Source organism: Triticum dicoccoides, chromosome 7A, assembly GCF_002162155.2.
Source record: "Triticum dicoccoides isolate Atlit2015 ecotype Zavitan chromosome 7A, WEW_v2.0, whole genome shotgun sequence".
Lineage (NCBI taxonomy): Eukaryota > Viridiplantae > Streptophyta > Magnoliopsida > Poales > Poaceae > Triticum > Triticum dicoccoides.
In genome coordinates, this window is record NC_041392.1 from 2220199 (window position 1) to 2235216 (window position 15018).

General features: G+C 47.9%; 2 protein-coding genes across 2 annotated transcripts in view; both read left to right on the forward strand.

Moving 5' to 3' along the window:
- The first annotated feature begins 10107 nt into the window (after nucleotides 1-10107).
- LOC119327550 (protein ENHANCED PSEUDOMONAS SUSCEPTIBILITY 1-like) lies at nucleotides 10108-11735 on the forward strand. Its single transcript, XM_037600644.1, has one exon. The coding sequence runs from the start codon at nucleotides 10167-10169 to the stop codon at nucleotides 11592-11594; it is 1428 nt and encodes a 475-aa protein (XP_037456541.1). The 5' UTR covers nucleotides 10108-10166; the 3' UTR covers nucleotides 11595-11735.
- Nucleotides 11736-14758: 3023 nt separating this feature from the next.
- LOC119330414 (protein SUPPRESSOR OF GENE SILENCING 3 homolog) overlaps nucleotides 14759-15018 on the forward strand; it is a 4915-nt gene continuing 4655 nt past the window's right edge. Inside the window, exon 1 of the mRNA XM_037603522.1 lies at nucleotides 14759-14850. Coding sequence (XP_037459419.1) covers nucleotides 14799-14850 — 52 coding nt within the window. The 5' untranslated portion in view covers nucleotides 14759-14798. The remainder of the gene's footprint in view (nucleotides 14851-15018) is intronic.

A 15018-nucleotide genomic window follows, 5' to 3' on the forward strand; every position in this document is an offset into this window, starting at 1 on the left:
CAGGGTGGCCTTATCACGCCGAATACTACATTGGCAGTCAAGCCACCAGACACTGTCAAACGAGTTCGGTCTACCCTGCAGAATGACAGTCCAGCCCATCAAGAGCTACATTAGCAATTCAGCCTCCATCACGGCCCCAACCGGATTGCGGCATATGTATTGCACGTACATAACTACGCACTAAAGATACCATGGGCAAGGACGGAGGCATATTAAAGTCCACAATACGGCTCGATCCTACCTGGACCCTCATATCCTTCCTTTCTTTTTTCCTATTTTTATTTTTCCAGGTTCTTTACAACCCACATCACTTTTCGATCGTACCAAGGCCCCTTTTCCAGGCCCCTTAAGCATACTCGATTGTCCATCCTCTCAAAGGATCACACACCAAGGTGAAAAGCGGCGCAGACATGCGACAAAGTATCCAAAAGGATCTTCAAGATCACCTTTTCATTTTTCAAGACCTGTATACATCTTTCCCTTGTTCTCGGCATGTAAAATAGCCTCGAGGCCTATGGCATTCTCTGTAAAAATACGTCTTGACGTATCAATCAGACTATAATGAAAACAGTTTTTGCCTAACCTATTCGGTCCTGGCTTATCTCCTAATCTGTATTCCCTCTTTTCGTCTGATTGTCATATACACCTCGGCACGACTTAAATCGCCAGGGGCTCTACCCAGCCACACATATTTTTTTAAAGAAGTCTGAACACTTTTATAGTACACTTCGGCGTCCCGAATATGGCATTATATGCATCGGCTTCGAATCATGTCTTTGGTCAATGGTTGGGTTTCCTGGCTCATGTGGTTACCACCTTACGTACGTTCTGCTTATTCGGCTACGGTAGTAAAGGGAGAAATATTGCGATTGTGTTTCTGGTTTGCCCGGTTAAACACCTCAGTAGAGAAAGCCAAAAACTGACTGGCATGGTACAGCAAGAGCTGCTCAGCTATTTGGTGACTAAGTACAAATCTTTTGCGATTTCTTTCCATATTATACGAAGGACGGGCTTCTACCCGGTCAGGTGTCTAAAGCACCTAAGTTCGGATAACTGAATAACACTAGGGGCTACGCCTATAATCTCATTGTCAAACTCCTATGGCTAAGTGAACGTGATAAAGCCCCATAGTCTGATTGCCTGGTTCGCCGCACTGACACCTTCTTCAAGGACCAATACGTTGGGTTAAGTGTGCTCATGTGCTATTTCGAACACCCCCCTAGTATCTACGTGGGGGCTGAAGCCGACGAGTGGTAAATTTTCAGATACAGCAAATGGCCGCATAGGAGGAAAATAATCTGAGATAAAAACAAGCAAACATATTATACAAAAGTCTTGTTTCATAATACAAAGTTTGGGCAGCCCGGATACATTCATTCAAAAATAATATCCTTCGAACACTGGCCCTCTACAATGCGGGATCCTTCCAGGACTTCATCAAAATACCGCTCCAGCGTGCGGTGCTCCTTGCCTGCGAGTGGTCCCTCGGTTGCAAGCTTGGTGGCATTCATCTTCCCCCACTGCACCTTGACATGGGCGAAGGCCATCCGGGAACCTTCGATACAGACCAACCACTTTATGGTGTCAAGCCGGGGGCAGGCATTGACTAGCCGCTTCACAAGTCCGAAGTAGCTACTGGGTATGGGCTCGGCCGGCCAAAGACGGACTATAACAACCTTCATGGCCAATCCGGCCATCCTATGCAGTTCGGTCAACTGCTTCAGCTGATCACTGAGGGGCACTGGATGCTTTGGCGCAAGGTAATGCGACCATAACAGCTTCTTCGTTGAACTCCCCTCTTCGGCTCGGAAGAACTCCGCGGCATCAGCAACACTCCGCGGCAGATCCGCAAACGCACTTGGAGAACTCCAAACCCGGGTCAGTAAGATGTATCTTCTCCTTACAAATTTGCTCTGCATATTAAAGGCCTTACGTGCCGCTATCTGTCACGCCTCTTGGATCTCCCGGCAGGCGCCTTGGGATTCAACCTGGGCCTCCTTCGCGCTTTGGAGGGCCTTAGCAAGTTCGGAGTCTTGATCCGAAAACCCTACGCTCTAAGGACTAACATTTGCTTATGGCATCCTTGAGCTCTTGTTGGACTTCATCCAACCTCGCTTCATGTTTTTGGCGGGCGGCTCGTTCCTCCTCCGCCTCCTTTTTTGCTACAACCAGTGAGCTCTTGAGGGATTCGACCTCAGATGCATTCACTATGAGTATAACCATGAAACTCAGCAAGATAACCAATCAGAGCTCATATCATTTCGGGTATGTATAAGTACCTCATACCTTGCTCTTCCTCAAACCGCTTATTGGTGCGGCTGAGCTCCTCGTCGGCCCGCTCCAACCTCTGCTTAAGTTCGGACAATTCGGCAGCCTGTGCGGTTGCCGCTAATAGCGAAGCCTGTTTATCAAAATAGACATGTATGTTATCTCCTACGAATACTAATCGATCCTCTGTTCGGCCCTTCTTTGCAAAAGCCGAACAGAGTCTTAGGGGCTACTATTTATACACAGGCATATTTTTTGCATATGCAAAGCAGTTAAAAAATATTACTTCACATACCTCGAAGCCTGTTAGTAGGCTAGTATAGGCTTCATTCGATCTATTTTTAGCGGACCGAACCTTCTCAACCACCGTACCCATAAGGGTACGGTGTTCCTCCACAATGGAAGCGCGCTGAAGCGCTTCCATCAGAATGTCCGGCGCCTCTGGATTGACAGAGGTCACCGGTGGAGTCGACGCGCCCCCTTCTTTCAAAGGAGGCTGCTCGCTTGATTCCGGAGCCGAGCGGATCTCCGAAATGATATTCGGTTGGGGGCCGAATTGGGCATGGCCCCCGTCACCAGTCTCCATGGGGGTCAGTTCCCCCATGTTTTCAGCAGCTGAGGTATTACCCTCTAGCGCCATCTTGACGGCCTCCCGCACCTCTCCATGGCCTGGAGAGGTTCTTTGGGACAACACTTCGGTGTTGTCCGTGGCAGTGGGCGGGGAGGCCTGCGGAGGCATCTCGCTCTCCATCATATTCGGCCCCAGCGAATTCCCAGAAGATGATGATCATTGGGGGAGATCACGAGCTGGACTATAGCACGCAATTCAATGTGTTAAAACCTCAAAGTATAAAACCGGATATATGTGCAGTGTCCTTAGATACTTACGATTCGGCCAAGGGCTTCGGCCTGGGGCACCACTCGAGGATGGCTTCGGCGTCCGAATCTGAATCGTCCGAAAGGGAGATCTTCCCCTTCTTGGACGCCTCCGCCTCTAGGTCCATGGAAGCCGCACTTTTCTTCTTTCCCCCCTTAAGGGGAGAATTTCTCTCCTCCTCATCTTCATCTTCATTCCCCTCGTGGGAGGAGAGAGCTTCGGTATCCCCGAATGCAGCGTCTGAAGTACCTTTTCGGCAAAGGATGCCTCTGACCCCCTTGCCCTTCTTCTTGGCCTTCTTCTCCGGCACCTGGTACGGCGCCGGGACCAGCATCTTCGTCAAAAGAGGAGTGGCTGGGTCTTCGGGCAGCGGAGCCGGACATTGGATCCGCTCTGCCTTCTTTGTCCAGCCCTGAAGGAAGAATGGAAGGCTCAGCATACCCCTTTGGGTTTACAAGTTGAAGTTATGATTCAGAAATCCGAAAACTTACTGGAGTGGCTAGATGAGCACAGTCGAGGCCGATGTCTTCGGTCGGCTCTGGCCACGACTTCTGGGCTTTGAAAAGCAGCTTCCAGATCTCTTTGTGCATCGTGACGAAAAATCACTGCAGGGTCCGGTGGCTAGCCGGATTGAACTCCCACATGTGGAGAGTCAGGCGCTGGTAGTGGATAATCCGACAAAAAAGCATCACCTGGATCACATCAGCAAGGCTTCTCCATTATATTTTTGATGTGCTTCTGTAGCATCATCACCTCATCGGACGACGCCCAATCCAGACCCTTGTTTATCCATGATGCAAGCCGCATCGGGGGTCCGGATCTGAACTCAGGAGCGCCCGCCCAGTTGGCGCCGCGGGGTTCGGTGATGTAGAACCACTCCTGTTGCCATATCTTGACGGTCTCCATGAAGGCCCCTTTTGGCCAGGTGACGTTCGGGAGCTTTCTCACCATGGCGCCTCCACAGTCTGCGTGCTCTCCGTCAACCACCTTCGGCTTCACATTGAAGACCTTAAGCCATAGGCCGAAGTGGGGGTAATGCGGAGGAAGAAATTTGGGGCTAGATCGTGGAAATCTAGCCCATAATAGAACATGAGGCTGCGGACGAAAGGGTGGAGAGGAAACCCTAGTCCGTGGAGAAAGTGCGGGATGAACACTACCCTCTTGTTAGGTTCCGGAGTGGGGACGATCTGCTTTTTAGCAGGGAGCCGGTGGGTGATGTCCGCGGCTAAGTACCCCGCTTCCCAGAGTTCCTTGACGTTCCTCTCCGTGACGGAGGAAGCCGTCCACTTGCCCTGTGAGCCGGATCCGGACATGGTTGGAGTGTTTGGTGGTGACGGAAAAGATCGAAACTTGGGCGCTGGAGCTCGAGGATGGAAGGGCGGAAGAGGAAGAAGGCGTGAGGTAAAAAGATGGGTCATTATCCTCTTATAAAGGCAGTGAATATCAAGCGCCCCCTCACGAGCCTTAAAACTTGCCTATTCCCAAGGGGTCGTGCAAACGGCATGGTTGGATTACCCAAACCCGTATTGATGAGAATCCCGCAATAAGGGGACACGATCTCTGCTTCGACAAGACGTGTCAATGAAGACCGCGCCTCGAAACGCGAAGCGGGGGGCTAAAAACGGTTCGAAATAATAATAAGGCCAGAACATAACGTCTCGCCGAAAAAGCTGTCAGTAGACATGACTTATTTTGTTTAAGTATTTTACCCTTGTGGTTCAGGGTTGTAACTATTGTACAGAACCGGATATAGTTCTTCTGTTCAGCTGCTTTGGAGTATTCAGAAGAGGAACCCGCCTTGCAATGCCGAAGACAATCTGCGCGCCGGACACATCGTCATTGAAGCCTGGTTCAGGGGCTACTGAGGGAGTCCTGGATTAGGGGGTCCCCAGGCATCCGGGCTATGTGACATGAGCCGGACTGATGGGCCATGAAGATACAAGATAGAAGGCCTTCCCCCGTGTCCGGATGGGACTCTCCTTTGCGTGGATGGCAAGCTTCGGCGTTCGGATATGAAGTCTCATTTCTCTGTAAACCGACTCTGTACAACCCAAAGCCCCTCTGGTGTCTATATAAACCAGAGGGTTTAGTCTGTAGAGGCAATCATAATCATACAGGTTAGACATTTAGGGTTTAGCCATTACGATCTCGAGGTAGATCAACTCTTGTAACCCCTATGCTCATCAAAGTCAATCAAGCAGGAAGTAAGGTATTACCTCCATTAAGAGGGCCCGAATCTGGGTAAACATCGTGTCCCCTGCCTCCTGTTACCTTCGATCCTCAGACGCACAGTTCGGGACCCCCTATCCGAGATCGGTCGGTTTTGACACCGACACTTTGGTCTTCCAAATACTAAAAAGACCAAAGTATTTTCCTTGAATGCTCATTCGGGATAGGCTCAACACTAGAGAAAGGCTTCCAAGGAATAACTGTATTGCCCTGGATAACGATTGGTGTATCCTGTGCTACAACAATGATGTTGAAAAACAGGATCATCTCATCATCTTATATTTTTCAGTCAAAGACGCTCGAGGAAAACCTCCTTCAACTCGGGAATAACAATGAATTTGCAGACTCTGTCCACTTTGCTAGAGCCATCTTTGCTAGTGTGCTCGTCGTCGAAATTTTCATCATCGTAGCTTGGTGTATTTAGTAAGAGAGAAATGCCAAATCTTTGACAACCTCAGCCCTAGTATTGATTATAGGTTTCACCTTTTCTTTTGAAGGAAATGTCACCTACTTTCCTTTAGACTAAAAGTTGACAAAGCTAATGCTCTTAGAACATGTCTTAGTTCTAGCCCCTTGTATGAGAATATCCGGTGGAAACCACATGGAAATTATGTTTTGAAGTTATGGAAAATTCTGAAGAAAATACAATGTATCTCAGAGAGATGGTGTTCTATACACATGTAAAAATTCGAGTTAAAACACAAATTCATTTATGTGGTACGAAAAGACAGTTCAGCAAATATAGTACCAAATAATAAATGCCACTATTCGTTGTTGAATTTGTTTTTTTTCTTTTGTATGTCTTTTACAGCTTTTGTATACCCCCTTGGGTATACACCCACTTCCTGCTCTTGTAATAGTATTTCCTTTAATAAAAAATATTGTCAGGGCCTTCCCTACAGTTTTCCAGTCAAATAAGAAACACTACTAGATACGCATATTTTGCTGCAATTTTTGTTAACAAATCAACTCGCTTTTTTATATACAACACAACACACAACTGTGGAAGTATTCAAAAGAGTGCAAGTGCGCCTTCCTTTCCGTTAGGTGTATGCAAGCCTTTCTTGTCAACGGATCAGTAATATTTTTGTGGATTTTGAGACTGGTGATTAATAAACTCCCTACCTACCCACTTAACCAGCCCTCATGCAAGCTTCAGCTGATCAGACTGGTGTACGCGTGTATTTTGTGGATTTTAAGACTGGTGTATTCTAATTTGGTTTCTCTCTACATGACTTGGACCCAGTCTAGTCAAGTCTGGTTGCAGATGCAGCTTCCTTGAAACTTCCTCAAATACATTTTGTCATAGGAATCTTAAGCTGTCCAGTTACCTTACGTACACGTGTAACTTTTTTCATGATATTATTTACACATTTAAAACAATACTTCCTCCATCCCATAATATAAGAGCGTTTTTGACACAAAACGCAAAACGCTCTTATATTACGAGATGGAGGGAGTATCATTTTGTGCATTTCCGATTTGAATCGCCGTTCCCCGCCGTTCGTCATCCATTTGTCCATTTAGTAGGAAGTGGTTCACCTAATGTGGAGGTTCAGCGTCCAAAAGCACAAGACAGTATGTATGACCTCTTCTTCTTCAGTAGTGCACACATGACATGGCCACATGTTTTTTAATCAGGCAGTAATGAGGTCAATGGTAAACGTGGACTTTGCTCAGTCTTCGCCACTACCAAATCCAGCTTAATTTTGATATCTTCTTCTTTATCATTTATCATAGATGTCTTGGCAAACAAGCAAGCTACACATGCATGCTTTCATATCTGTACCACACTGGAGTACTTTATTAGTACAGTTTTTACGGGACTTTATTAGTACAGTTAATTAATCATGGCTGTGACATTTTGTCTTCCTATTGTGGTGCCGTTGATGAATCTTTTAGGGCATCTCGAAGGTGGACCCTCGAACCTTCGGTAAGACCTGAGCTGTCCGGACGTAGTTTGTCATATAAGACGGTCCCGCATCGGTCTGGAGTTCGATTTGGATGTCCGTTTTCCCACAAATCATAACCAAGACAAGAGGCTTTGCAGGAGTCTGGACATCCACATGACGAACCAAAAGCCACCACCTATTCTCTCTCTGTTCGGATGGAGGAAGACCTCTTCTATTTTTATTTTTTATTTTTTGTTTTTGCTCTTTGACGGAAGGTTGCTAGCATTTGGTGAAAGCACTATTATTTCACTTTTTTTCTCAAGTGCTACACTTTTTCTTTCTTTCTTAAGTGCTCACAATGGCGAAGGCTGATCACAATTGCGGAAGGCCTTTAGTGGAAGGCACTAGAATTTTGAAGTCACGGTAGCGGAAAGCACTATTGTTACATTTTTATTTCAAGTGCTATACTTTCTTTTCTTTTTTTCAAGTTCTCATACTAGTCTGAGCGATATAATTTTTTTTTTCAAATTTGTTATCAAATGGATCCCAGCAAGGTTGGATGGCCGGCTCCCATATCAATGTCCGGACAGGGTCATGCTGGAGATGCCCTTATCATCTCCAGTTGGAGTATGTCTCCAAACGCAAACCTCAAATGAACATCATCATCTGTCCACGGATACGCTGGATGTGTCCGCGGACAACTGAGCGGACGCCGGTCATCCAAGACTATCATCTAAAAATCCCCTACTTATTCGCCCCTCCTTCACCTCTTTCTTTCCACTAAGTCAAATTGCTTCGATGCTCAACATTCAATAGAAAATCAACCATACATGTAACACTTGCAAACAAAAGTAACCAAAATCATAAGCACATGATGTTCAACAAGGTCCATAATTCGGGTCCACCAAGAAAGCAACTAAACAAAATGAATCATTGCCCACCGCCATTTCCATAACATGCAATGATGTCTAGTGGCGAAGCCATGTTTAAGCTATGTAGTCAAATGACTACACAGCTTTGTGGAAAAATTATCATATATAAGGTAAAAAATGATACAAAATTTGTAGAAATACATATATCTTGGCTACACAAAATTGTGTGGACTACCCATGAGTAAAATCCTGGCACCGCCACTGATGATGTCTATGCAATTGATGAATCCACCCCACCGCATAGGCATGTACAGTCACCGGTCTTCATCGTACATGAAACTTGGACTTCACACATTTGTTAAGTGCAATTAGCTTCTTCTCCTCTAGGTCAAACTTCTTTTCTTGCATTGGCATGAACTCTATAAACCTCTCCTCCTTGAGCCTCCTTCTTGCCCATGATGTCATCCCACTTCTTCGACAATTTGGCTGCCACCCCATTGCGCTCTTCCTGATCATGCTCCAACTTTTCCCTCTCGACCTCGACACATGGGTGGCCGGTGCAAGCCCTCCTCTAGCTCCACTGCCATTGAACTTGATCCAACAATAATGCATCATGGATGGATGCCCTAGTTCTTCTTGTACAGAATCATCGTGAGGTTGGGTTAGGAAAATGAAAACAATCACATGATCAAAACATTGCAACATAGAGCAAGAGAATGCGCATGCACACAACACATAAAGCAAATGAAACAAATCTTGCAAGACCGTCGAGTCCCATGCCACTTGGTGCCTGATTTTGTATTAATTTGTGCATAAGCACCACATAATTCTTGGCGGGTTATTGAATGGCATACTACCGTTGGTTGAGTGACCTGTCATTCCATTCAAGAATCATTTCCGCATTATACGTCGAGTAGTCCTTGTTGTCATGAAAAAACCTCGTGCGCCCTCCTCCGAAATGTCGCTCCATTTGCTTCACACCGGCAAACGGGTCAATGCTTGTGCCCGACTAAGCCAAGCACAACAACTCATCCTCCTTGTCGAGTAGGTGCCTCCTATCTTTTTATTTGATCACACATCGGCCGTCGGCGAGTATTGATCCTCCACTCCTCCAAATTCTCCACATTCGGCACCGAGACGGTGTACGCGGGCGATGGCGATGGTGACACATCGAAGATGTTGATTGTCGGGTCGGAGAGATCCTTTGCGCCAACATTGAGGTTGGACATGTGAAGAAAGGGGGTGTGTGAAAAATGAAGGGGTCCGGGAGGGTGTTTTCGATGATCCTGTTAAAGTCGGGCATGATAGATGTCGGATTCCCCAACTCCGCTCCTCGATTCGGGACCGGGCGGGAGGATTCTCTACGTTCGGATGTGTCCACCCCAAAGGAAGGATCCGCGTTGAATCTAGTCCAAAAATTTGAGGCCGGAGTAAGCACCTGCATTGGAGATGTCATAATCATTCGGTGCATCCCTCTTGCTTGGAATTTTGGAATCCATATGAAATCGACTGATTAGGTAAAACAGAATGTATGTATCTGCAGATATCATGTGTCCAAATCAAAATCGGATTCTTGCCGATTTGGCCATAAATGGTTATATCTATATCTATCTATACTAATATAAAAAGATTTAAATGTGCATATCCAACTAATCTAGACCATCGAACTAAGTCAATCCAACGACCTATACTGCTCCAATGGCGAGCGTTAACGTGCAATTAATATCATATCAAATATTACATTAATCACAAAATTAACACACAAATAATAGCATATTTAATATTCATGTGCAATTAATATATTTTCTAAATATTAATGTGCGTTACACATGTGCATTTACTAATACTAGATATGAAAAGGTCCGAATTTTGGAGTGCCACCAACCAACCCAGTCACAATCAGTAATTTACCCACCCCACGGGCTATAAATCTCTTTCAAATTTTGTGATCTAGTGTCCGGCCTGCAGCTACAAAGCAAACCTGCAACGACGGACCAAATCTTTTCTTATCCCCAATCCACCATCACCATGCCGTCGCGGTCGCCGTCCCCGATGGTGCGCGTCGTCTCGTCGTCCACGGTGAAGCCGCCGCCGCGGCCGAGGGAGCGCATCCCGCTCACCTCCTGGGACGCCTCCATGCTCTCCTCCAACTACATCCAGAAGGGCCTCCTCTTCCACAGGCCCACCTCCTCGGCGTTCAACGCCGCCGACCACCTCGCCGCGGTACTCGGCGACGCGCTCGCCCACTACTACCCCATCGCCGGCCGCTTCGCCACGGAGCAGCACAGGGATGACGCCGGGAACGTCGTGGGGTGCTCCGTCCACGTCGACTGCGCCGGCCAGGGCGTGGAGGTCGTGCACGCCGTGGCCGACGGGGTGACCATGGCGGACGTGCTCCCCCGCGACGCCGACGTGCCGCGCGGCGTGCTGGCGCAGTTCTTCCAGCTCACCGACGCCGTCAACTACGGCGGCCAGGAGCAGCCGCTGTTCGCCGTCCAGGTCACCGACCTCGCCGACGGGGTCTTCGTCGGCTTCGCCTACAACCACGCGCTCTCCGACGGCACCGCCTTCTGGGACTTCGTCAACTACTGGGCCGCCCTCGCGCGCACCAGGCTCGGCCTCGCCGCAGCGCCCCCGGCGCCGAAGCCCTCGTTCGAGCGCTGGTCGCCCGACGGCGGCCCGGCGGGGCCAGCGGTGCTGCCGTGCGCCGACGTGTCCGAGCTCATCGAGCGGGCGCCCCCGCTGCAGCTGCACGAACGGATGCTGCACTTCTCGGCCGACTCGCTGGCAGCTCTCAAGGAGCGGGCGCGTGAGGAGCTCCTGGCCGCCGGCGACACGGCGGGCGCGGCCGCACTAACCAAGTTCCAGGCGCTGTCGTCCCTCCTCTGGCGCTGCATCACCCGCGCGCGGCGGATGGCGCCGGAGCAGGAGACGACGTGCCGCGCGGCCATCAACAACCGCGGGCGCCTCCGGCCGCAGCTCCCGCAGGACTACTTCGGCAACACCATCTACGCCATCGGCACCGACTCAACGCGCGCCGCGGACCTGCTCGACCGCGGGCACGGCTGGGCGGCGGCGGCCGTGGGGCGGGCCGTGGCGGCGCACACGGACGCGTCCATCAGGGCGCGCGTGGCGGCGTGGACCGCCAAGCCCATGGTGTACACGCACCGCTTCTTCGACCCGACAGGCACCATGATGGGGAGCTCGCCGCGGTTCGACATGTACGGCTGCGACTTCGGATGGGGGAGCCCTGTGGCGGCGCGCAGTGGCATGGCCAACAAGTTCGACGGCAAGACGTCGTTGTACCCCGGCCACGAGGGCGGCGGTAGCATCGATGCCGAGCTCACGTTGTCGCTAGAGAACATGGCCGCGCTCGAGGAGGACGTGGAGTTCTGGGCCGCCGTGTCCCCGGACACACCCGTGCCGGCGCCGGTGCCGGAGAAGAAGCCCACTTGAATCTTCTATGCATGTCAACACTCTGCTCTGATACTGCTTGCCAATTTTTCTCTTTTTTTATGTTTGCTTGACACAACAGTAACATGTTCTAATTCTTGGCTTTGAATGACAACAAGTGAAAATTAAAGAAATTGTTGAGTATTATAATTTTCTCTCTGATACAAACAAGAAAAAAAGAATGATATTTGGGACATGTAGTCAAACCTACATTTATGTGAGCAACCCACTACTGCTTATATTGCTAATCAATAGGCTTAATGCACATGAGACTGGGATCTAGCTAGGGGAATAAGATGAACACAAAAGAACTAATTTCAGAGAGGGGAAACTAGATACTGAAATTGGGGACACAAGAGATTGATCCTTCTCATGCAGCTGAATCTATAGAGTTTAGATTCGATGGAAATTGAATTGTCTTTTTTTTAACATCAGTGTAGACACAAGCGCTCATATACATGCGTATACACCCACCCCTATAAATGCACACCCTATCTCTATGAGCACTTCCGAGACTTGAAACCTGATGGACCTACGTGCCTCGTTTATCGGGCTTCCCCTATAACCTCATGTATATGTTGTACCTCTTGTAACCGAAGCAACACTGAGAAGTGAATTCCATGGTTCAACTTGGTATCAAGACTCCAGGCTATTGCCATGTCGGTCCAACAGTCCTCCTCCTCTGTGGTGATCCGCTCCGCCACCTTCCCGGCCTCCTTGTCCTTGACAACCCCCGCCTCCGGCGCCTCTGTCCGCCATCGTGGGCACCTTCTCTGCCACTGCCGTCGGCACCCCTCACCGTGCTTCATCTTTGGAACTAAACCCTCTCTCCTCAATGGAACAAACCCAACCCACAACACTCAGTTTGCCCCTCTTTTCTCCTCCGCTGCCACCGCCACCACCAGCGCCACCCTCTGCCATGCCGCTTCTCAACGGGCTTAGAGAGTCGTCACGTTTGTCATGCCACTTCTCAACTCGCTTGACCTTGTCCTTGCGGGGGATGTACACACACCTGACCTTGTGCCCCTTCCGCGCCTCTGTCAAGGTCAACCACAGTCAACCAACCCTCCCCCCTCCCCCCTTCTCTGTTGTCCCCAACTAAGATGAACATGCGGTCGCCTCCTGCATGAAGGCTAAGTCATGGTGGACCCCGACGTGCGTGGGTGTACCCCGTTGTTGCGGAAACGAGGGCCGACAACGACGCGTCAACGTCGTGGTCACATACGTCACCACCAGAGATGTTATGGAGCCTAACTATTATACACTCCATCTCTCTCTTTTCTCACCGTCGCATGGGTGTTTGCCTGACAACTATACTGCTCTGAAGCCACCTACTTTCTTCCCAAGTCGAGAGACATAGATGAGCTAGGTTTTTTTAGAACTCATAGATTTTTTTAGGGGTCTTGAGAACTCATAGATGAGCTAGCTATTTAACACCTGCAAGCCACCGGAGAAGGTTGTGTGTGAGTGGGCCGAGAAGTAGGCCCACAAGTTAAAGTCTTTCTTTGGCCCATTGTTGACACTCTTCAAGGGGAGATCCTATACGGTGCGTGCCGCACTGGGGCATGCAACGCGCCCCCCTTGCTCCCCCAACGTGACCTTTTGGGGCGGCACATGAGCGGGGCGCTCTGTTTTTTAATATATATTTTTCATTTTTCATTTTCTTATTTTAAATAATTTGAGATTTCAAAATGTTTGGAAATTTAAAAATGTCCTATTTAAAAAAATGTTAAGGCATTGATAAATTGTTCATGGACTGAAAACATGTCCATGATTTTACAAAGAATGTTCGCATATTCTGAAAATGTTGGCGGATTAAAAAAAACATGATTTTACAAAAAGTGTTCGCATATTCAAAAAGTATTCATGATTTTGAAAAAATGTTTGTGTACTCAAAACAAATTATGAAAATGAAAAAATGTTTGCAAATTCAATTTTTTCATGAATTGTTTTCAAAATGCTTACAATATTAAAAAAATTGTTCATGAATTACCAAAAAAAACTTTGATTCCAAAAATGCTTGCTGATTCAAAAAATCTTCACATATTCGAAGAATGTTTATAAAAAAAAGTTCACAGATTTTCAAAAAAGTTCATCAAACTTTAGAAAAAGTTCACCTATTTGGAAAAAAAGTTCATAAATTTTTTTAAAAATATTATCGATTTTGAAAAAAACATCTACTTTCAAGGAAAATGTTCATGAATTTGGAAATAAGTTCATCGATTTTGAAAAAGTCATCTACTTTCGAGGAAAAAATCACTAATTTCTTTCGCAAAAAAAATTGAATTTGAAAAAAAAGGAAGAAAAACGAACAGAGAAAAAAGAAGGTGGGCGAATCGATTGCTGCATCTGGGGATTTGGTTTTGGTGGATCCATCCATGGGGCGGGGCAACCTTTGGATTTCTATTTGATTTCTTGGATTTCTTGGATTTCTTGCCTGGAGCTTAGAGCCTTAATTAGATTATTATTACAGTCTCATCTGGTACTGATATGGTTAAGGCCGATGATATAAACATGCTCGTCCATTGCTGCCAATTCTGATAATTGTCTCCCAACTCAATAATCGTTTGCCACAACTTGTGGTAACCCTTGTTAAGATTTTGATTAACAGTGCATTACCATTCTGCAGCCTTTTCAATTCTTTGACATCATACGTGTAAATACATAAGTTCCAGCAAAACATTGGTACTGTTCCAGCAAAAATGACATGTTCATGACAAAAACATTCTTCTGCTTCCAGCAGAAAATTACATGCTTCCAGCAAAAACGTGATATGGTTCCAAACTGCAGTCGCCGCTCTGGTATTTTAGGGAGAGAGAAAGAGAACGGCAGTGGGGATGAGCTGGATTAGATACTCGCGGGGGTCAGGGTGGGGATAAGGTTTGTGTGGCCAACCTTGCTGCATTGGCCAAACGGTCACGTGGGCGAGTTGCATTATAACCGTACGATGGTGTTTAATCCTTACTGCATTGGCCAAACGGTCACGTGGGCGAGTTGCATTATAACCGTACGATGGTGTTTAATCCCATGCACGCGGCGCAGCGGTTCGGCCGGCGGGCTGGCACCAAACGTTTTCCATAAAAAAAAATCTCTAACTTAAGGGAAACCAATTGATTTCCTCATTTTTTTGACAATTAATTGATTTCCTTTTAATTGTATAGTAAGAGACTCGAAAGTGGAGACCTCGGCTGCAACCAAACCCTCGCGATGTCCGGCGGTCGATGCGGCGGCGGGCCTCCCGGCAACGGCAACAACCCCGGTGAGACCCCCCCCCCTCCCTCCCTCCCTTGCCGCGGTGTGGAGATACCCCCGTGCTTTCGGGATCCGTGCGGTGCGCATTGGATGGCGCATCTGCTGATTTGGTTTTCCTAGATCCATCCATGGGGCGGGCCGAGTGATTCCTGAATTACCTCCCTCCCTCCCTTGC

Bases quoted from the DNA above. Each gene is read 5' to 3' on its own strand.
- LOC119327550 (XM_037600644.1), top strand. From the start codon at position 10,167: ATGCCGTCGCGGTCGCCGTCCCCGATGGTGCGCGTCGTCTCGTCGTCC.